Source organism: Pongo abelii, chromosome 9, assembly GCF_028885655.2.
Source record: "Pongo abelii isolate AG06213 chromosome 9, NHGRI_mPonAbe1-v2.0_pri, whole genome shotgun sequence".
Classification (NCBI taxonomy): Eukaryota; Metazoa; Chordata; class Mammalia; order Primates; family Hominidae; genus Pongo; species Pongo abelii.
This window is the reverse complement of record NC_071994.2, coordinates 116,424,128-116,447,906: the sequence shown is the minus strand read 5'-3', so window position 1 is coordinate 116,447,906 and position 23,779 is coordinate 116,424,128. Positions and strand designations below refer to the sequence as shown.

Sequence of the window (23,779 nt, the reverse complement as noted above, 5' to 3'; positions counted from 1 at the left end):
AAAGCTGTTTCCCCGAACAGGGAAGAAACTTTAGCCTTGGGTTTTCTCTCCATTCCATGACACAGGGCTCCAGGCCACTGCAGCCTCCGGACATCAGTACCCGATAGGTGTGAAGTGCCTACTCCCTGAAGAAAGAGCTGAAAGTATTTTTTTGATGACAGTGGGGAATATGTCTGGATTTTTGGACTCAATGGCACTAATTATATCTTCTGAGGTTTATGTGTAAATATGATTTTGTGAAACTAATCATATCTCTAAAGAGGAAAAATAAACTCCTGCAAAGCTGCTCTATGTGCTTGAGAGGACAGCAGCTGGGACAACTGCTCTGTGCTCATCAGACCCAGCTGGAGGGCGGCACTGGCACTGCGCACATCCAGGGGAGGGCCAGGCAGGGAAAAGGCTTCTGAACTGTGGCATAAACAAGTAGGGCAGCGGCCTCCCCTTTCATTTGAATATAAAATTCAAAGTCTTTCTGCCGGCCTAAAAGGCCCACCATCTGCTGCAGACTCTGCCCACTCCTCTGTTGGGCCTCATGGCATGAACCGGCAGCCTCCCTTCTGCCTGCTGAACACACCCAGCTCATCCCGCTTTAGGGCCTTGTTGATTCTGTGCCTGGAACACTCCCTCCGGGGTGGCTCTCTGTTGTCCTGCAGGCCTCAGTCCCAGTGTCACCTTCTCAGAGAAGCCTTATCTGATCTCTTATCTAGTGTGGCACCTCCAGCCAATACCTACCACGCTGCTAGCCTGTTTGATTCTCTTCTTACTACTCTCTGCCACTTTCTGTTCATTTACATGCTTATGATCTAGCCATTCCCCCTAGGACATCCCAGCAGGTACCCTGCCTGTCTCTCTTGTATCTCCCCAGCATCTAGGACAATCCTGATTCACAAAAAATGTTCAAAGAATACTTGTTGCACAAATGGATGAGTGTTAAGTCTGGAGATGAGAACACTATTTCCAAATATTTAAAGGCGTTATAACCAGAAGGAAGAAGTAGTCTTACTGTATATGGCACCAACGTGTGGAAATTATGGTGGTGGCCGATTTTAGCTCCATCTGAGGAAGGACTAATAAACAGGGCTAATCCAACATAGTGTGGGCTGCTTTGAGAGGTGAGTTCCTTGATGCTGAAGGCACTCGAACAGAGGCCAGAAGACCCCTTGGCAGGGATGCTGTAAGGCTGTGGATGAGGCTCCCGCACCGGGCAAGAGCATGGGTGGAGAGTATCTCTTCAACCACAAGAGCCTGTCATTCCAAGTCATACATTCTACACTGCCTGGCACACGGTACAGGTTCCCTAATGCCAGTCTCCAGAGCGTGGACTGAGAAAGACTTTTTCCTGGAAGACTAAAATGCTCGGTAGGTCCCATCTTTAATCATTGATCTTTGTGATTTTATTTTTACATGAAAAACACCTTTAAACTCAATGTATCTCCACGTGTAGCAGAATTCCTAGGGTGTTTGTTAAAAATTCAGAATCTGGGGCTCCCAATTCTATGGGATCTGAATCACTGGGCGTGAGGCTCAGGAATCAGGAGTTAAACAAGCAGCCCAGGTGATTCTTATGAGGACCACGCTCCTAGGTTTGCCCTCCCCTGCATCACAAAGAGGAACAGGTGATCCGATGATTTGCCACCCCAGGGTGCACTGTGCTGTCTCACCCAGTGACCCTGAAAACAAACCTGACCTAAGGTATTGAGTGGATCAAGAGAAAGCAAAGAGTATGCCCCAAAGGAAAAGCGACCACACTGTCTGCCACCACTGAGTCTAAACTCCTCAAGCAGGTGAGATGCTCTTTAAGCTAGGAAGAGAATGTTTGTGGCTTTTACAAAAAAGAGGCTATGAAGAAGGGACAGGCTGTGAAATGGGCAGCAGGGTATTGAAGGCAAAAGCCAACACCCATTCCCTCTCAGTGGCTATCACAGAATTGTTTAGTCCAAGATAACTAGAAGAACAAAGGCCATCTCCTGCCTCTTGTGTAATATTTCATAAAAGGAAAAATATAAACCTCCAGGGGTCTGTCTTTGCTATGGTCTTCCCTCGGCCCTCCCTTGACTAACTCACCCATGCAACTTGGATGCAAAGAAGGCTTCTGGGGAAGAGTTTCCCCATAACCTCGAGGTCAGAGCTGCCCAGGACAGGGAGATTATGAAGGTGGAGCTGTCCATCTTCTGTGATTCCTGGCTTGGGAGGGGTTGGCACTAAAGAGGGAACTGGCTTGCTCCAAGAATGAGACCCACAGATGCCTATTTTTGTATGTCTTAATATAGGAACACGGGCCTCACATTTTACAAATGTCCAGATGGGCCTGAGTCCTTGTGCCATGAGACCCTGGTGCAGCAGAAATGCCCTTTTCACCCCCAAGACTCCCAGAAGATGGTCAGACTCTTGGAACTGTTGAGCTGGGGTTCTGGTTCACTCATCAGCCCCTTCCATGTCTGCTTGCTCCTTCGAATCAGCTAAACAGATGGCTGGTCTCAGGGGCTTGCAGGATGTGTCTGAGTTAAGTATGATTATGAATAGAATACAGTTTGCAAAGAGAATCTTCTCTCAGATTCCCTCTCCACAAGCTCACACTGTGCAGCCTCTGTTAGGGAGAGTATAAGGGCTGCTGTGTCATCAGGTGACCTTGCCACAGAGCTGTGCATCTGGTGGCTCAGAGTGTGGCCCCATCCCCATAGTGACCACCTCCCCAGTTCTGCAAAGGCATTTTCCCCTCCCATTGCCCGCTGGGGACTCCAAGGCAGCAATGCCTCTTAACAGCTCTTAGGATCCCTGGGAAAAAGAGATTGCTCCCCGTTAGGAAGAAAAAGTATTCCATTCACCAGGCTACTATTTCTCCAGGTAATAGTCTATCCAGGTACATGTGAGGTGGAGGGAAAGGGTCTTTGATGCTTTGTCAGACACAACTATCAAATAAAATCAAGCCACGCTGGTGAGTTCACATGAACTGTTATTTCCTTTAATAATGCAAAGGTGTAAACTTCATAAAGGCCTCACTGATTATCTACACAACAATGTTAGCATTCTTATTAGTAGAAAAACATGATCCAAACCTGCTGTATAAATAGTCCAAAAATGAGCAAAGGGGCCCCATGGTGTGTGGAGCATGGGCAGCACAACTACAGGGCGCAGGGGAGTGGGGTGTGGCTGAGCAAGGTCGGGTGCACTCACTCCTGCAGGATCTCTGAGGGCTGCTGTCTCCAGGACTCCTGGCGGGGCTGGGGCTGCAGCCGTCCCCAGTAACTCAGTGTCCGCGGGGAGTGGGTATGCGCTAGTGCTGCCTCCTGAGGAGCGCACTGTTACAAGCCATGGGTCTGTCTAAATGGGACCCTTGAGGACCCTGACATTGTTTCAGCTGAGGCCTGCCTGACCCTGGGATGTGTTGAGATGACAGGGCCACGTCAGTCCTCTCCACACTTAGGACGAGATCTCCAAGGGGTCCCTTCAGAAAGATGGACACTGCCCCTCTCCTGTGGGTGGTCCTGGGATCAGGGGGAGGCAGACTCCCAAGCTGGGCCCTCCTAGGGTGAAGCTGTGTGACTTCTGCCCAAGGTGATCCTAAGAGCCAGTAGCTCTCCCACACTGACCTGTGATCCTTATGCTCTGCCCTGTGCCCAAAAACCATGCCTACCTCCACTGCCCTGGTGTGAAGCGCCATCTGGGACTCCAGCGGGGAGAGTTTTGTGGCTAGGGTGAGAGGCACTACCCTGCCTGAGCTACTACGCAGCATGGAGCCTCTGATGTCTGCACGTGAGCCTCTAAACTGAGCGCTGGGGATTAATGGCGAGCGCCAACATAGGTGGCTTTGCCCCTCAGACCACAGCATGGGATCATTTGGAATCCCAAAGGGAAAGGCTAGTCTTTGAACATTAAAAAATAATAACAACAGAAAAAAATACATAAAGAAACCAAAAAGAACAAAAACCAAGCTTCCGTGGAGATGCTCAGAGATGAGATATGTAGAATGATATGTGACCACAATGGGGGGAGGGAGGGAGTTTTTATTCAGTAGAAGGTCCATCCCCAAGCACACACACTGATATTACCAAGCAGGATTCAGCCCTGAGTCTCCAAGAGGGACCTTAACAAAACACACTCATTTCCTCTCCTGGGTGAACTCCCAAGCAGCAGGGAGGAGCAGCTGGATTTTCAGGAGAGTTTAGAAAATGTCACTGAACCAACCCACCAATACAGAGGCTGGGGCATTCAGGAAGCACTGACAGGTAGACTCGGCCCCAATTTATTAACCCTCCTGGGCTGGGCAGTCTGGGAGTGGCCTGTCCCTCTCCTTCTTCTCTACTGAGCACACACAGGCCAGGTAGGGGACTAATGCCTGGTTGACAGTGGATGCTTCCGACCTGTCCTGTAGACTGATGCTCAAAGCCATTCTGTGGGTCACTGCTGAACCACAGCCCCACTCTGTGCTGATCTGCGACATGCTGCCAGGCAGCAGGGGAGTCACCCCGATTGGGAGACAAACACCTTTCAAAGCTGACCCTTGTTGGCACATCATGGCTTGGCCCCGTTCACAGAGACAGTGTAAGGTGCTGGCTGTAATACGAGGACTGAAAGCACATCCCAGAATGTTCATCAGCCCCAGAAAATATCCAACAAATTCAACTTTTTTCCAGTGCATGGGCAACAGGGGTGACTTAAGTTGCCCATCATGTCAGCAAAACGCTCATGTGAATCAGTGCGGTCTGGCTCTCTTAACATGGGCACTTAAATGCTTAATTGCAAGCAAAGCCAATTACTTATTGAAGGGAGGACAAGGAGCACAGAGTTAGAACGAGGGGAATGCGTGGTGATTTTAACAATCTGACACAAGCTTTAGAAGGTACTTAGAATTCTTCCTCTGCTACATCATATTTAGGTTTGAACACAAAATGCAACAAGTAGCAGATATGCGGAAACTTCTCTGTAAACCTAGCATGATGGTTTTTAAAAAATAGCATTTAAAGAAAGCTCTCAAATTCTTTTTACTGCCATTAAAAAGGAGGCAAACTCCTTATGAAGTGGCACAAAAGTATCTGTGAGTGGTGACATGTCTGGAGGTAAAGCTTTTTCCAATCGCAAAACCTTCTCTTCCACACAGAATGGTTGCTCAGCAGCTGTGGCCATGGTGGTCCTGCCAGGTTCTTCCAAAGGGGGCACTGATCTTTTTCATAGGAACTGGGCTTTTAAGCAAATTTAATTTTTGTGTTCAAGTTCCTAACAGAGCAAAAGAAGAGTCACTGCAGAGAAAAGCAATGAGACAAAGGTGTAGGATGCAGAATTGCCTCCCAAGGTTGCTGCAGGTGTCAAGCAATGGGTCCCCAGAGATAATGTGGTTGTTTAAAAACAAATGTGGCAGTGGGGATGTCCCAGTGACGTCCAAGGTGACAAGTGTGACGACAGACACAGGAAGGGGAAGGGGAGAGAAGGAAAGGGAAGGTAGAGACAGAAACAGAGAAAAAAATAGATAAAAAGAAAAAAATTAGGTCAACTATAGAAAACACAGAATCAAAGGTTAATTCAACTTAGTAAATTAAATTGACAAAGGTTAGAGAGGGTTCAGTGCAGTATCAATACCATAAGGCCAGTTCAGAAGCTCAGCAATGCCAGAAGCAGCACAGCAGGGTTAATTTGGGGGCTAGGGATCAGCGAGCAAATGAAATTAAAGTGAGAGAACAGAAGCCTCCACGCTAAAATACAAGAGTTTGATTAGGAGAGTGTTACCTTTCACTAAGGTGAAGCCTCTTAGATACAGCCAGCAAGTGTATCGTCTTCTAGTGTCTAGCGTGTTTTACCCATAGTGGTGGAGATGCATTGGATCGCTGCGCTATGAGTCAGCACACCGTGCATAGGGATTGGGGATGGCCTTGTCAGAGATGAAGCAGGCTTTTCTCCCTATGGCACAAGTCCCACACCACAGTGCTGTTAAAGGAAGTCTCGTTCTGTACCCCTCTTCACCTTCTACCCTGCTTGCTGACCACAGAATTCAACCACAAATGTCCAACTTGTAATTCAGAGAGGTTTTATTCTCGGATCCCAATTCAATGGCCAGGAAAGTCTAACCAAGAACACAGCCACCACCTTCTCAGACCTGTGCAGGAGAGCCACAGGGCCATCACCGGTGAGGTGAGCAATCCCCCAGCCCTCTCTGGCTTAAGTGGGCACCTGGGCGATTCACAAGAAGGACTCCGACGTCTCCAGCAGGCACAACTCTGGAGGACAAGGTCTACCCAGAATTTCGGTCTCTGACACAAAAACCACAGAAGCCAGTGCTGCTAGGAGTACCCAGCATGTGAACACAGCAGGTCCAAACAGCCTACCCAGTGAGTCTCACCCCAGGGAGCAATTGTCATAAGGAATCTGTCTTGCTGCAAAGGGCCTACCCAAGCCTCACCTGATCTCACCTCCTAAGTGTCCCATGAAGGCCGGACAGATCTGGACATTCACTCCAAGCTGTCGATTGTAAAGGAAAGGACCAAAGAATGGAGAGAAAGAAGGGGCAGAGGAAAAGCAAGCAGAACCTCCATTTGAACATCCTGTTAAGGTATAATGAGGACATTTCCTGCAGCCTTGCCCATGTGCCTTGCCTTCTGCACCGACCATCTGACCAGCGACTGTGGAGAAACACCCACCCCAGCAAGCACTGGGGAGCCTCCCTGTCAATGCAGGAGGTACCAATTGATGCTTCTGATCTACAGTTTAAAACTCACCTGCCAACTCACTGGAGGTCCAGCACACGTCTCCCAGACACACACATCCATGTACAAACAACCACTGGGAACCACACACTGATCCCATTTTGTTGCTGCTCTCCTAGCCCATTTTTGCACATACATCCCTGCATCATAGGCAGCCCACAGCCCTCTGGCCTGTCTCCTCCTGGGAGGAGGAATCATGACCACCGAGCCAAGAGCAGGGCAGGTGTGAGGGGGGCCGCCCAAGGCCGTCTCCCCACCACCCTTGAACATGGCAGAGTATATGGGGCCCCCAACAGGCTGCAGCTGTATGTTCTATGCCAACCTCTCCTGCCTGTGGTTGGCATTTGGCTGGTCTGGAAAAGCAGAGTGATCAGTTGAAGAGCTCCTTCTTCTCTGAGGGATTTGACCAAAAAGGAGACCAGCCATCAGTGGCAAGCTTAGGTCTTGGATCCCTGGAGACAGATCTGCATCTCCTAGGAGAACTGCTGCCATCAGTCTCTAGCAGACCGGATTGCTTTCACTGATGGTGCTTTCCAGCATCCATTTTCTCCACTTGTTCTATTACAAGTGGTTCGATTTAATCTGTTTCCATTGAGAGGCCTTTGGTAGATAGGGTTTGTAAGTAAATGGGCATCATCTCTTCCTGCTCTCAGGGTCACCACAGAGAAGAGTTTTGGACCATGGCTGTGCTGATAAAGCAAGCATCAGCTAGAAAGTGCTTAGAAACAGTTATGTGGTCCAAGTATGATGTGGCAGATGGCAGATAAGGTCTCAAAAAAGGATCCTTACTCAACCAACTTCCAAGGCTAGGCTGGAGCTGGGGCATTTCCCATCTGAGGGGTCCAATGGACTGATTGGCATCAGTCCTTCAAGGCCAAATGGGACAGGACCTTTTCTCCAGGATGCTTGGCCAAGCCTTCCTGGGGGTCCAGTACATCTCACCCCACTGCACAGATAGGTACAAGGCAAAACTAAGCTTTGCATGGGCAACCAATCATGAGGATGGCTGTAAGCAAGCAAGTTGTCAGGGTTGTTCAGGCGCATTAGGAGGTGCAGCACTTGTGCATTAATTCAAAGCGGAAACAAACAGAAAGCAGAGGCAGCCATACCTGGGATGGCTGTGGGCTGGGCCGAGGTCCTGAACACAAAATGAGCTGCCTTGGATTTTCCTTGCTGGTTCTCAGCCACCACGTAGACCTCATACTCAGCATTCCAGTCGAGGGACTTCAGCATGACGTGGTCACTGCCAGACGGGAGCCTGATCTCTGGTTTCCACTCGGAGGAGAGCTTCTGGGAGAAACCGGCAAGAAGGATACAAGAGACCAAAAAAAGCTTTAGATAAAAGTACTGTTAAGACCAGACAATAGGCAAAACTTACGGGACTCAATAACTTTTGGCACGAAATCATGAAAATAAGAAGCAATGATGGGGGTGGGCATGGTGGCTCACGCCTATAATCCCAGCCACCTTGGGAGGCCGAGGCGGGTGGATCACTTGAGGTCAGGAGTTCGAGACCAGCCTGGCCACCATAGTGAAATCCCATCTCTACTAAAAATACAAAAATTAGCTGGGCGTGGTACCACACACCTGTAATCCCAGCTACTCTGGAGGCTGAGGCAAGAGAATGGCTTGAACCCAGGAGGTGGAGGTTGCAGTGAGCCGAGATAATGCCACTGCACTCCAGCCTGGGTGACAGAGCAAGACTCTGTCTGAAAAAAAAAAAAAAAAAAAAGCAATGATGGGACATGGACTTTATTCTTTACCAGCCTGAAAAATTGCACAGGTCAGGAGGTCAACCTTGCATGCTGGCAAACACAAGCAGCAGCAGATGCCAGTGTGGCACTGGGCCAACCCCGTCAAGGTCCCATCACCTTCAGGGCATGCAGAGACTCAAGCACCACCCCTGTCTCCCAGGCTACACTCTGGTGCTGGGACATATGCATAAGGATGTCCTAGAAGAGTAATAAAACAAGTATGTTTCTTGTCATATTTCAGGATGCTGCTTAAGTTAAGGTGGGTGACTCACCTTCCTGATGTGTGAATACTGTGTAGATTCCAGTTTCGTTAAAAATGAAAACTATTTTTGTTGAGCCCTTACTAAGAGCTAGGCACAACAAAAGCTTTACACACATTTTCTTGTTGTATTCCTACAACATGCCTGTGGGGTTTTGTCAGGCTCTTACTAAACCCAATGATGGGGAAATGAGAGAGAAGTAAGGTGACTAACGTAACATCACACCTGCAGTCAGGGCTGGAGCTAAGTTCGTTTGGGCCCAAAACTATGATCTTTCCTTTTTTTTTTTTTTCTTTCTTAATTGTGTTCTTGAAAATAACAGTTTTAACCGATACAAAATAGCTATACATATTTTCAGGGTACATGTGATAATTTAATACATTCACTTAATTTGTAAAGATCAAGTCAGTGTAATTGAAATATCCATCGCCTTAAATATTTGTCTTTCTTTAGGCTAGAAACATTTGAGTTATTTTCTTCTAGCTAGTTTGAAATATACAATAGGTAACTGTGAACTACAGTCACCCTACTGATCTATCAAACACTTGGCCGTATTTCTTCTATCAAACTGTATTTGTTCCCATCAATCAATCTCTCTTTGTCTTCTCCTCCTCTCATGATCTTTCCTTTCTACAGTAGGGAGCTCAACAAACATCTATTGGACTGAATAAGGTTTTTCTATTCCATGCAGTATGGCCTGGTCTCTACAACTGCAGCAAATAGATGGAGGTACCTCGGGACTAAGTTCTGCTGTCAAGTCCAACAGTGGGCTGCTCAAAGGGCCCACAAAGAACGATAATTAGGTAACCACCTCCCTCACCAAACAGTTGTGGAAGAAGACTTGGAAGGCCTGAGAAGTCTTCAGATGGTTTCACCATTGCACAACCCATCTCTTTGCAATCTTTGGCCTTTTCACAAGGCAGATGCCCTGGGGTATCTGCTGGGCACACAAGAAGTCTTGATAGATGTTTATTGCATGACAGGCTGCTCCTTGGAAGGGCAGAACACAATAGCACTGTCACCTGGACAGTGGTCTAGTAACTGTTGTAGGCCCATGGCTAAGGCTGGATGAGGAGTTATCTTACAGCAAAGCAGTCCTCCCAGGCAAAAGGGTTTGCACTAGCCAAAGAGATGCCTTTAGGAATGTGACAGTGCTCATGCTGTATGGGCAAATGTCAGCAGTGCTGGAAGGGGAATTCTAGTTTCCTTAGAGTCTAACCAGTCTGGCTATGCTGTAAGCTAGGATGTGTATATATCACTATGTGGCCCCATTTTCATTTAAAACAAAGCAATTCAGGTACCTTTCCTCTTCATTTCTCTGTCTTCCTTGGTAAACATAATTATGCAAGAGACAACCAGAATCTAGAGAAAATATTATATTATACTTATCCATAATATAAAATTATAATATTTAGCAAACATGAATGAGGTTTTGAAGTGAGAGAGGGTGTTTAAGGTTGTTGAAATCTAACATATTTCAGTGTTGTGCCCAGCTGTGTCTTTCTAATGCAGAGCTGCCTGCTGCAGCCACAGTGGCTCCTCAGATGAACTGACATCCGACGTGGTTGGAGATGTCATATGGGAGATGGTTCCAGCCTGAGCCTGCCTCTTAGCAGTAACCATAGTGACCATTTATAAAGGTTTCCAAGTGTCAGGGACATTTCAGGTTCTTTGCATATATTATAATGCATCTTTATAACAACTCAATATGCTATTTTATCCCCATTTTACAGATGGAGAAATTGAAGTTCTGAAAGATTAGGTGACCTATTCTTCCAGAATAAGTAGTACAGCTAGAATTGGATGCCATGTCTGTCTGGCTCTAAAACCTATGTTCTGTCCACGGGGCCATATCAGGATAACCATTGGAAGGGCATCCCAGCCTACCACATCTCTGCTTCCAGGGGTATATTGGGGGCCACCTGCCCAATCCTTGCACCCTACTTGCCAGTGAGGAAGCCATGGGGACCTCTTATTCACTGGGATCTCTGGACTGGGCCTCAGGGCAGCCACAGGCCTTTCCTACTATTTCAGCTCACACCTGCTTACAAATTAAGTGGGAACAAGGCCTCTGCAGCTGAGAAGTGTGCCTGCAGGGCTCTGTGCTGAACCGACTCTCCAGAAGGCTAGCTAGTTAAAGACCTATCACTTCCACAGGAGCTGATCACAAGGCAGAGAGGAAGTAACTCAGCTTCCCGGAAAAAGTCTTCTTTGGGGCTATGTGAAGAAAGGAGATTGCTCCCTGGTTCATTCTTTTCTCTACTATGAAACCCCAGCAAGAGGTTATTCTCAGTGCTCAGATGTGGCCTCTAAATCTCTCAGCCATTGGTTATAGTTGAAGATGACCAAGTGTCATTCTAAAACCAAAATGGAAAGGGTGATTTTCAGTGTGGGGGTTGCGATAAAAGGTGGAATGAGGGGAATCTTAAGTGGGTGGTGAGCAAACCAGGAGAAGATGGCTTAGAGCCAATTTGCTGTTAGCAGGATTAGGACAGCTCAGGTGGCCAGGTGAAGGGCTGGTGAGGGAACTGGCATTGTTTGAGGACCTCAGGCAGCCTCGGGCAGTGGGGAGAGCCCAGTCTGTCAGTCAGGCTTGGATTCAAACTGCCTCACCCAGCTGCGTGAGCTCTGGCAGTTATTGACTGCTGTACATCCACTTACTTCATCTGTAAAGAGGGGATAATGGTAAGACCTACTGCACAGGGTTCTTGTGCAGAGAAAATGCATGTGATCACAGTGACAGTGCAGGTGCCTGGCCTACAATACACACGTTATCCAAGGTAGTGATTCTTATATATTAGTATGGCATTTACAAGAAGTACTAGATAATGGCAAAATAACTTTGTAGAAAAGTTCAAGACACAGAAAAATCAACCATGGTGTGGGTTTGTCACCACCACAGTCATCTAAGAGGTTTCCAAATGGACCCAGTGTGAACATGACCTAACAGCTGTAGGGCCATCTTGGGATTTTAAGCAATGGCCAGGACCCATGGGCCACCTGCCAGACACAGAATAAGACCCCATCCCACCCCTGCCCCACCTGGGCTGCCCCTGTTGTTTCCCTAGCAAGCTGGGTGTCAGGGTCGCAGGGTTCTGGTGAAGTCTGAGAAGGAGGCCACTCACCGCTCGGTACCTGACCAGATAGTGTCTGATGGGGGAGCCGCCGTCATCCTGCTTGATCAGGTTCACTTTAATAGAGTTTCCATCCTCTCCCATCTGCCCTTCGAGCTTAGGTGCACTGGGTTCCCCTGAAACAGCCAGTTAATTCACATGAAATTCTCATCCACAGAATGAAAATCCAACCCATCCGAATGGGATGGAGTGACAGGGTGGGGCTGGACACTTTTCTTGCTTTCTCAGAAATTCAAATGGTTAAAAAGCAGTAAATATAAAACTGAATTCCAGGTAGATGCCTCAGACTGAGCCCAAACTGAGAGTGCCTCTTGGGAATGTTCTGGTAAATAGCCTTCCTGTGAGCAGGGTCCTTTCACCGTTTTAGGAATAGGCTTTTTTTTTTTTCTGTCTCACTGGTACTTATGTTTCCTTTTAGCTGGTCTTACAACTGAATATTTAATTTTTATAAGCCTGACACATCTTCAGGAACAGCCTGAAATAGGAGAAAATATAAGTGTTTGAGTAGGAAACTCCCACCTATAAAATTATTTTGTAAAACAGCCCAGTTTCTTGCCGGGACACATCACTCACCCCTGGGGCTAGGAGGCCTGATCTCTAGTGGGAGTAAATAATGCTGCATTGTTGGGACTGGCTTTTCATGAATGACATTTTATTACTTAGATTCATTTAAAAAATAAGAAGTTTCCGGTTGTGATTAAATAAAGCACAACTTGCCCCAGGCAAGTTTTTTGTAAGTATCCTTATGGCTCTTATGCAAGTTTCTTGTAAGTATCCACTAATGGCTCAAATGAGTGAGTGCTAATCCTCAAGACTTTAATGTGTTAAAGTAACAATCAGTGCGGTCTTTTTCTTTGTGAGAGGAGAGAGAAAAACGTCTTTAGCATTTCTCAACAGAAAAAAAGTTGTTTCTTGATTTGCAGTATACACTCAGCTTGTAGCACTGTGAATCCAAGGTTGAGAAAGAAGGTGAACTTGCATGTGATAAACTGCTAGGGCTAGGATGGTTCTCCAGTGAGTAAGGCACTAATTTACTTTAAAAGAAACAATTGCATTAATATATGCTGAAAGTAATAAGGTGAGAGGACATCTCATATACAAAGTTAAAATTAAGATTTAACACACTGGGGAATCCTGCACTTCTGTGAGGAGCTATCTCTGCATCTATTTCATAACCTCAGAGAGAAAACTTGGAGAGGCTACAAAACAGTTACCTTCTGGGTGGGTCACTCTGGCTTGCTCTCTGGAAAACAGAATCACAGACATGTGACAGAAGAGCCACAAAACGGCTTGTCACCAGGGCTTGGATCTAAGCACCTAAAACTACACCATTGGCCATTTATGAGACAGCTACAGGCACAGCGAGTGTCACGCCTCACTTCTCATTCAGCTACTCTGGGAACCACCTTCCTTTGATACAAGGAGGAACCAGAGAGAAGGCTAAGGAAGAGCCCACTACTTATCATCGTAGGGCCAGCAGCATGCGGATCACCTGGGCGCTGGTTAGACCTGTAACAAGATCTTTCCAATGATCTGTGTGCACATTTAGGTTTGAGAAGTAGCAGTAACAGGGATAGATTAAAAGCTACAACAAGGAGGATGCACAATGTCTGGAGGATATTTAGGAAAAGTTGTGCTTATTATTTGTTTCCTTAGATCAATAATTAAGGACAAATAAAAACAGGAATAAAAAGATGAATGGACTTCAGGCAAAGACCTGTCCTGTTTTAAAGCCACTATCTAGCCCCGGGCCACAACTGTTCAGTGGAAAATAGGTAGAAATTTGGTTTAGACATGTCAAGGTATTTAGGCTTTCCAAATTCCTTTGGACTGTCCCAAGTCCTAGATAACACATCAGTTATGTCTACATCATTATAGATATCTAGGACTAAAAAGCGACTCAAAGTGGCATAGATTTTAGATCAAGGCAGGAGCTCTGTGTAGATTCAGAAATGCTGAACAAATAGAAGGAGACACAGGAGAACTTTACAAATTGTATTCTCTGATTAAATTGGGGTGACCAACTCATCCCGGTTAGCCTGGAACATTCCAGGTTTTAGCACTGCAAGTTCAACATCCTGGGAAACCCTTCAGTTCCAGGCAAACTGGAGTGGTTGATGACCGTAGACCCACTGCAAATGAACAAATTATTTTAACTTTGTTCACTTAGAATCATGACACTGACTCTGTGCTGAATGGTCTACCTGCCCTATCATGGAGGGGATTTTTATAGGCAGCATCAGTGGCCCTTCCAACACGCCCACTAATCAAGGACTGTGTCCTTCTCCCAAGTCCCACTTTTAGGGATCAGTACACTGGGGCTTCTCTGGCTGCACGTTCCTAATTAGTTCCTCTTGAAATTGAGCAGTGTGAGTTTTCAAGGCTGAATCAATCCTGCAAAACACTGTCTCCGAACTCTGCATCATGGGGGGTCTGTTGCCTCGATCAAGTTTCATTCCACATTTACAAAATATGGGCCCTGAATTGGATGCTCTTTAGGGCTCCTTCCAGCTCTGCTGTCATGTGAAACAGTGACAGCCACTGCACTAGCACAGACTACCAACTACACCTGGGCTGTTTCTCATGACGTTGTGGGAAACAGAACACAAAATACATGACTTTCAGCCAATTTTAGGGAGATGCACTCCAAGGTCAACAATTTCAAATCTCTAAGGCAGAAAGTTGTCAACTTTTTGCTTTAAAATGTTGAAAAAGTTATCTCAAAAGTTTTATCTTTGAAAAGAGACCCCCAAGTCTCTTCAAAGACCTAAGAATAAAAATCTCTCTAGGGAATCCTGCAGAAACCAACTTCCCTGATGAAAGTACTCTCTTATCTTCAGATTTGCTTCAGAAAAAATGTAATTTGAATCAGAGAAAAGCCATCAAAATCTATACCATAGTTAAAACACATTTGACATACAACACTGTAATTTGTATCATTTTATCTGAGTCTATCATAGTACTCTGATATGTGTGTATTATTTTCTCTTAGAATTTAGAGCATTTTATATTAAATAATAATATTGGCTGGGTGTGGTGGCTCACGCCTGTAATCCCAGGACTTCGGAAGGCTGAGGCGGGTGGATCACTTGAGGTTAGGAGTTTGTGACCAGCCTGGCCAACATAGTAAAACTCTGTCTCTACCAAAAAAAAAAAAAAAAAAAAAGCTGGCCGTGGTGGCATGTGCCTGTAATCCCAGCTACTCGAGAGGCTGAGGCAGGAGAATCACTTGAACCCGGGAGGCAGAGGTTGCAGTGAGCCAAGATCGTGCCACTGCACTCCAGCCTGGGTGACAGAGTGAGACCTTGTCTCAAAAATAAAATGAAATAATATTTAGGTTTATTATTTAGAGTGCTTTACCTATGATTTATTCAACAGATGTGTACTGAGTATCTACTAGGTCCCAGGTAGTCTATTAGGCACTGAAGTCTCAAAGGTAAATAAGACACCATTGTTTGCCAAATGAAAAAACTAAGTTATGATTAATTCTTTTAAAAGATGATGAGGCCCTTGGACGAATACATAATGCTTCCTATGACTTTTTTTTTTTTTTTTTTTTTGAGACAGGGTCTTGCTCTGTCACCCAAGCTGAAGCGCAGTGGCATAATCATAGCTCACTGCAGTCTTAATCTCCATGACTCAAGCGATTCGCTCACCACAGCCTCCGGAGTAGCTAGGATCACAGGCACATGCCACCACACTCGGCTAATTTTTAAGTTTTTTGTAGAGATGGGGTCTCACTATGTTACTGAGGCTGGTCTTGAACTTCTAGACTCAAGCTATCCTCTCACCTTGGCCTCCCAAAGTACTGGGATTACAGGTGTGAGCCCCTGCACCCAGCCTATGACAGTATTTCTACAGGAAGATCATATTCAACTAATATCACAGAGATTTTGACCGACTTGGTGGCTCTGTAACTTGCTGTGAGTACATGAAAATATGGAAAGAGCAATTGTTTAATCAAGTGTCTTATCTTCCAGTGTTCACTGTCAGCAAATTCTCTTAAAGATTAGAAATGGGGTTAGAGAAACTTTCTTAGGCTTTCTACACAAAGCCATGCCTGACGAGGGAGGGGCTGTAGCGGGAGAAAAGGGACCTTGCCATTCAGGAGGCTGACTGCTTTATCGAGCACATTAGCAGAAGAAATGCCTGAGAGAGTCCTGATGTGCACTGTGTTCTGAGATGGCTGCCCTGATTGAAATCATTATGAGTAATTTCAGTAAAACCAATATTGTAATTATTTGTAAATGTTGGTTTGCGATTCAGCAGCAATCGGCAGGTTGCTCCCAGAAGACCCCTGGGGTTAATTACACCCTTGGAGTTTTGCTTCAGCCATGAGTCAAATGTTCCCCCCAAAATGTATTATGTAAAGACTACACCAACGGAACATTAAAAAGAAACTTTGCCAATAACAAATATAAAGTATTGTGCAGTTCTGGTATTTTCTAGCAGGATGTGAATCATGAACCCAAGAAAGAAAGAACGTACCATAGAGGCCACATATAGTCAGATATATCATAGGCAGGTCCTATGAAATTCTCCCTTAGAAACCATAATTGAAATGTACATTTCTGGCCATGCCGATTGCAGGTTCTCTGTTTGTAATTACTGTGCTACTGTACCCTTAAATCTGAATCGGCTTCGTGCCCTTCCTCTCATCAGCAGAAGCCCCAGGAGTTAGAAAACTCCACTGGATATCTGAATTCCACAACAAAAATTATAGCAAATCCAGGGAACTTGGACAGCATTGGTGAATTTTAGCAGGAAAACAATATTCTATTTCTCACTCAAAGGAGCCCGAGCACCAAGAGTTAGCTGTGTCTTCTGAATGAAAGGCTGGGGTGCCAAACAGGTATCCTCAAGAAAGCCTCTATCTGGGGCTGGGCACAATGGCTCATGCCTGTAATCCCAGCACTTTGGGAGACTGAGGCGGGTGGATCACCTGAGGTCAGGAGTTCAAGACCAGCCTGGCCAACATGGTGAAACCCCATCTCTACTAAAAAAATAAAAAAATTAGCTGGGCGTGGTGGCATGCGCCTGTAATCCCAGCTATGCAGGAGGCTGAGGCAGGAGAATTGCTTGAGCACGGGAGGTGGAGGTTGCGGTGAGCAGAGATCGCACCACTGCACTCCAGCCTGGGTGACAGTGAGACTCAGCCTCAAAAGAAACAAAAAACAAAACAAAACAAAAAGCCCCCCATCTGTGTTCTCTACTCATCCACTTTGTTTTCTCTCTCACAGAGATCTGCACAAAGTTTCAGGTGTCTCAGCATAAACCCGTGATAAATGTGGGGCTTGCATTGCAATCTTTTACTTTTCCTATCAAATAAGACTGTCTAGTTTTAAAAATACTGTTCATTTTGTTTATCATAACTCCTGTCTCCTTTGGTTGATAATTTCTTCCAAGCAATTTGAAACTTGTGTTATATATACCTTTTACTCTTAGTTTTTGAAAAGTCCAAAATGTATGACTTAGCTATTCAAATATGAAGCCTATTTACTTTTTCCAAGTCAGAAACATTACAATTACATCCAGAGGTTAGAAATGTGGCTGGTCCGTAGGGGATCAGCAAATTATCTGAGGGAATCAGGATTTAGCATTATTAGACCACTGATTCTCTTTCCTGAAACGAAGCTCTTAGCCCTCGACGACAAACAAAAGAATCGGACGTGATCTATGTTGCATACATTCTTGGATCCTCATGTCTCTCCCTGGCGCCTCTTTTGGTAACCTACCTGGCTATTCTAGGGATGCCGAGTGGCTTTCGGACAGTCCCGAAGAACAGCCGGGCAGTGTAAGAGTGGGTATTAATTTGTCTTAGGCATTGTTCCTGCTGGATCAAGCTTTTGGGGTAAAGTTTTGTTTTGTTTTTCCCTGGACCCTTTTCTCTTCAGCTTTAAGGCTTCGCTTGTGCCTGAGTGACCAGAATCTTTGCCATCCTAGTTCCCAGCTCCAGGGAGCCTCGGGATACACAATGAGTGAGGGTGGGCATGGCCAGTTCCCAGCTTGCAGAGCAAGGATGCTGAGCTCCCCGTGGCCACACTCACTAAGGCATCTGGTCTGTAAATCCTTTCCAGCACTAGTTTCCTGAGGAATTATGAATGTGAGTGTACGTGTTGGGGTGCGGCGGCAAATGGCAGCACGAGGTACAAATTAAACAGCAACCAATGAGCTCTGACAGACTGAACCACAAAAATACCAGTTCCCTTCTCGTGGGTGTCATGAAAACACCAACGGATTAATTGATCAATTATCTTTGTTTCATCATCCTAAGAAGAAAATATGACCAGGAAGGTATGGCTTGTGGTTATGGGGCTGATCCAGGCTGAGGAAGTTATGACAGAAATAACTGCTACCATCAACAGTTAACTCGGCTCCTGCCTCCAAGGCCACAAGGGGGGCTCGTGCCCATCTTTAACTCTATTTCATGGACATCAGATTGGTTATGAAGAAGAATGTGGCTCCTGGGGAGTTTCAGCCCTCATACTGGTGACCCTAAGGGAAATGGCAGTTTCCAAGGCCAGCAGCAGCCCACAGTCCCTGCCCACAGGATTCGGGCTGACACACCTCACTGCCTTTTTCTTCAGCCCCTTCCCACTGACTCTCTACCCTGGGAACCTCCAGTGCAGGGAATCCTTAGAGATAAAGGCAATTAGAGCAGAAACCCTGGTGAAAAGTCTGTGTCGACCTGCCAGAGATCGTGGCAATCCAGACACACAGCTGTAAAAAAATAAAGGAGGGAGTGGAAGGGGTGGTTAGTGATGTTTTCAATCTAAGAAGGAAGAGTGGGTGTTAAAGAGCTTAGCTCATCAGAATCAGCGTTTCCTAGTACGAGTCAGTGTCAGTAGCTAAAGAAAAAAAATATCATTATGAATGGCTGGGGAGGGAGCCATGCTCAGACATGCAGCACACGGACAGAGGGGTGCAGGGGGCTTCTCATCTCACACATGCTGCTGGTGGGGAGTCCCATTTACACAGAGTCCTCAGTAGCTGGTGGACAAAGCCACGGCTCCGTGGAGTCATTGGAGGAAGCCCTGCAGTGACATGATGCCATGACCTTAGACATCAAAGTTTGCATCCTCACTTCTTCTTTTCTGAGACAGGTGTCTAAGCTTATCTGTCACAATCCTCTACAGGCCAAGCCCTGTAGGCTCAGGAGCCAAGTAACCATAAAGGCTTAATCCCTTTTATAACCTCCCTTCTCCTTCTGAGTTGCCACACTTCATGCAGTGCTGCTGGATTCTGTAAACACTGCCCCACTGAACTCAGGGTAGATGGAGCATCCAGCATAGGTTATGCATATCCCAGGCAGTTTTCTTTTTTTGAGGGGGTGCAAGGGACAGGGAACATCAGATGTCACCAATTGTTGGGTGTACAACCCACTGACAGCAGAAAGTTCCCCCCTCACCCCCCAGCTTACTTTCACTTTTCTCATTTAGGCCCAATTCAGCTTAAATCTTTGCTAATACCCAGGGAGAGGAGGTGATAACTGGCCTTAACTAAGCTTTATTGCTCTCCTCCATGAATTTTATTGGCCCTGACCTCTTCATTCCCTTAAATTTTATTGTTAAAGGCCAATTCCTGCTGCTTGCGGGGCTCACCTGAATAAGTCCTCAGCTTGCCCCCTTGCAGATGGCAGGAGAGGGTCTGTCATGGATGAGGACATGGTTCCAGGAGGGGGTAATCATAGCTTTGGAATTCTCTAAGGCTGTCAGCGATTTTTTTTTTTTTTTTTTTTTTTTTTTTGGTACCGGCCACATTTTTTACCAACAGCCAAGATGACTGCTAAGGAGTGTTTCTACGGCAACTGCAGAAAACATCTTTAAACATTTCTTGCCCTGGCTTAAAATGTCTGGAAGAGATCTCTCTTTAGAGGAGTGAATTAGTGTCTACCTTATTAACATTGTGCTTTGTTTCGTTCCGAATTATAGCATTGCACAGAAATGACCAAGCTTGTTTTAAAAAAAGAAATGAATAGGTTTCAAATTCAACATCCAGTAACTGCTCACATTTAAGATTTCATGGTGAAGGCCCAGATCTTTTTCCAGAACATCAGCTACTGAACGGTCATCATAAGTCTGAAAAATATCCAGTCTTGCTGATGGTCAACCTTTGGGAAATCATGAAAATACAATATTTTGGGTGGGACTTGTAGTTTAGAAAATCTTAAGCTCTCTATATTCTCTGCCCTAAGACCTGCATATTCAGATGATTTTTTAAAGGTAAGCCCAATTTATTGGCATGGACTGCATCAGATGTTCTGCTTCTGGGACATTCCCACCTTATTTCATACAATGTACATACCCAATATCGCCTTTTTGGAAATGAGGGTGGCTCATAGGCAAGTCCAGGAGTCTGGCTGTAAATGGGACTACATTGGGGCCAAGCTGACATCCCTATAAAGCTGAGGGGCTCAGAGATGGGAAATGTGGAGGGTGAACGAGAGGGAAGGTACACAGGGCTAACACACAGGAGGAGAACGAAACACAAGAGCAGACCAGGAACAAAGGACATGCGAGACCAGCTGTTGACGGTTTGTCTGTGTGGATGTCGCCCAATCAGTTCTCAGAGAAGTGAGGTCAAACAGGGACCCCTCGCATGCACAGGCACACCGGGGGGTTATTGGAGTTAGTTTTGCTTTCGTGATCCATGTAGCCCATGTCTCAGGGTGTGATTTGAAGTAAAACATTTCAGTTAGGAGAAAACTGAATGCATATGACTCAAAGGGCAGGTTCTGAATAGGTGTTTGAGTTTAGTGAGGGAAGCTGTGAGCAGAGGCTTCCTTCTCTCCTTCTGGTAAGCGAGAAATGTTTTAACAAGGTTGTGACAGTCACAATATTAACTAATTATTTTGTCACCGTTATGCACTTAATTAGGCTATAATTTTATTTCCTTTGCTGCAAGGGTCAATCATGTGTTTCTTGATTACACGGAGATCTCCATTCACAGTAATTGCCAAGTGACTTTTGCTTTGATTTTCTCCCCCTCCCTGGGGGAGGGCCACTCTTAAAAAGTGACACCTCAGTAATCACAGCCAAACTGCTCTAATCCAAATTCTTAAATCTCTTATTTCAGAAAGTCCTCAATGTGCATGAATTTTATGAAGCACTCTCACTGGGTTTTGAACAAATACAACCTTTGCAATTGATACATTTCACTCTGTAGCATTTCAAGGTTGTAAACATTTTCACAGGAATGTGACTCATTTTAGAACAACTATGGTGTTTAGAACTACCGGATGAAGTTAAATAACAACGCTATAAAGCTAATTTGCCAAACACCTTTCTGGGAAATAATTTTTATGAACCATCTGGTAAAAATTCAAGTTTGCAAACTGTGCTGTGGCTAATGTGGGTTGACTGTAGAGAAGTTTGTGTGACCAAATTTCTTGAAGCAAAATACTAAACCAAAGGTTGTTGTGATATCAAATCGTCATGTCAAGTTTGCAAGGAATGATGAATTCTGGATGTGAATTGAGAACAAGAGGAAATCTCTCAAATGGCTTTGCTTAGGAAATCTGAGACAGGAAGAAATGAGTGTGCCCTATATGCCAGGCTGTGGTCCCAGATTTATTTCACTAATCAGAACAAAGAGTTTTACCTTCTGTTCACCAGCGTGGACGACATCATCAGCACCATGCAAGCCACATGACAAAGTCACATGATACGCACGCACATGATATTGGTTGAAAGGAAAGTGGAGGAGGTCACATGGAAAATACAAAAAAATTAAAAACTGATGTAAACAATGGGCAGGGAGAAAAATCAACAACAAAATCACAGACTAAATAAAAGGAGAAATCAAATTAAATTAGCAGCATATATAGGAAACATTGGGGGGGCAGCGAAACTGCCCAGAAATAGAAGAATAATAAGTCATAAAGAGCATTTGGTTAACAACACCAATAAGCATTAGCTACGGCTGCAACACTACATATTAATACCACATCAGGAGCATGTAAACTTGTTTTGAAATGGGGAGGTGTTGCTGTCAGGACCCAGATGTCAAAGTCAATCCAGGAGACTGTTAAAGGAAAAGAAAAAAGCAAGTTATTATCCACAGATTCCAGAAATGTCTCAGCATCCTTGGGAAACAAGGGCAATGAAACAGAATATGGGTCATCAAGGAAAAGTCCTGAGAGTCTTAAGGTGAAGACTGTGTGCCCTAGAAGAACAAAAGGTTGTATTAAATTAAGAAGAATTATTTCATGTTTCCTATGGTATAAGGAGGAGGGGAGCATAGGCTGAATGAGGCTGGGTGGATGCATGCCAGAGATGGTGGCTTTAAGGATCTTACCTCACTTCTTTCTCCAGAAACCCATATTATTTCTGAGACCTCAGTGAGCCTCCCTAAAGTCAAGACCCATATAAAGGAAGAGGCCAGTGCAGACTAGGGAATGGGTTTCCTTCTGATGGTTGAGACAATGGCTGTGTTGACACTAAACAGCAGAAACTGTACCTTTGGCCCAATGTGCTGAGAGTTTGACATTAAGCAAATGTTTGGCCATTTGTGGTTAAAGTTTTTTGTTTGTTTTGAAACGGTCTCGTTTCATCACCCAGGCTGCAGTGCAGTGGTATGAAGATAGCTCACTCCAGCCTTGACCTCCCGGGCTCAAGCAATCTTTCTGCCTCAGCCTCCTGAATGGCTGGGACTACAAGCATGTGCCACTATGCCCAGCTAATTTTTCTATTTTTTGTAGAGATGGGGGTTTCACCCTGTTGGCCCCGCTGGGCTCAAGTGATCCTTCCACCTCAGCCTCCCAAAGTGCTCGGATTATAGGCTTGAGCCACGGCACCCAACCTGTTGTGGTTAAAGTTATATCTTTAGACTTGTGGTTGCACTGATAAGACATAAATTTGAGATTTACAATGAAAAAAATATACTTTTCTTAAGCATTCCTTTTGGTCCTGTGTTGTGACTGAGTGATCTTGACTTGTTAAAAGGCATTTTGGGTTTCTGACCTTAAATTTAAGAGGCCAGGGAAAGTTTTGGCCATTGCCAATTGAGGTTGAGGGAGAAGGGCAAAGAAGGGAGATGAAGACACCTTTCTGTGTAAAGAACACCGCTGGTTTAAAATAACCTGAGAGAAATGCTTTAACCAGGCTACCTCTTCCCTTGCCACTGTGAGCTGACAGAATGTGTGCTTCTTTCTTATTGTCTGGCATTACACAGATTTAGGCACATTCCTACCAAAGGGGCCTTGCAGGGATTATATACAACTAAGCAACTGCTCCTTTGGTTTTATTTAGAATACCTTTATTCCCTCATAATTATAAATGGGTACACACACAGGCAAAACTGGGAGATATTTATTTTCAACCCCACTGATGGATTGATGATCGATGGATATTCACATGCTGATAGCTACTCTGCTATTAGTTCCACTGCAATTCACATGTGCTACATTTCATTTTACTAGTGAGAAATATGTTCATGCTAAACTCAGGCTGCTGCCCAATTGTGAGCATCTTTCCTTTATCTCAGTATCCACTGGGACCTACAATTTGGGTCAGTAGTCAAGTGGTTCAAAATAAAATGACTCAAACTTTCTTCCCTTTGGATGTCACAACTAAGCATTTTGCCTGTGGGCAGAAATGTCTGATGTTTAAAAATTAAAGACATGTCAGGGGAGAGACACCTAATTCCTTCTTCAGGCAAAATCTGGAGCCAAGATTGTGTTTCACTAACAGAGAGGACCAACCTACAGTGAGCTATCTTAAATACAACACAGTTGTACAAATACATTATGTAGCTTTCTCCTACTGTGCCTGGACACACATTGCACCAGGCTGAAAAAGGACAGGAGCGACACTGTAGAATAAGAAAGGGGGCTGTTAGCTGCATTCCTTTTCCAAATGTAAAAAAAAAAAAACCCTCATAATCTGAATTAAACCCATGCGAGCACAGCCTATTGTCACCGGCTCTGCTCTGCTGAC

At 45.2% G+C, this 23,779-nt stretch overlaps 1 protein-coding gene across 14 annotated transcripts in view; it reads right to left on the bottom strand.

The window, feature by feature from the left end:
• NCAM1 (neural cell adhesion molecule 1) overlaps positions 1 to 23,779 on the bottom strand; it is a 316,550-nt gene that overhangs the window by 10,226 nt on the left and 282,545 nt on the right. For 8 of the 14 annotated variants that reach the window (XM_054525079.2, XM_054525086.2, XM_054525081.2 and 5 more), the window contains 2 exons: positions 11,835 to 11,959; positions 7,805 to 7,982 (listed from right to left, as the gene is read on the bottom strand). In XM_054525079.2, the coding sequence (XP_054381054.1) occupies positions 7,805 to 7,982; positions 11,835 to 11,959 (303 nt within the window). Of the gene's footprint in view, positions 1 to 7,804; positions 7,986 to 11,834; positions 11,960 to 23,779 lie in introns of all 14 variants that reach the window. The other 6 variants (XM_054525078.2, XM_054525089.2, XM_054525085.2 and 3 more) reach the window with 1 other exon arrangement.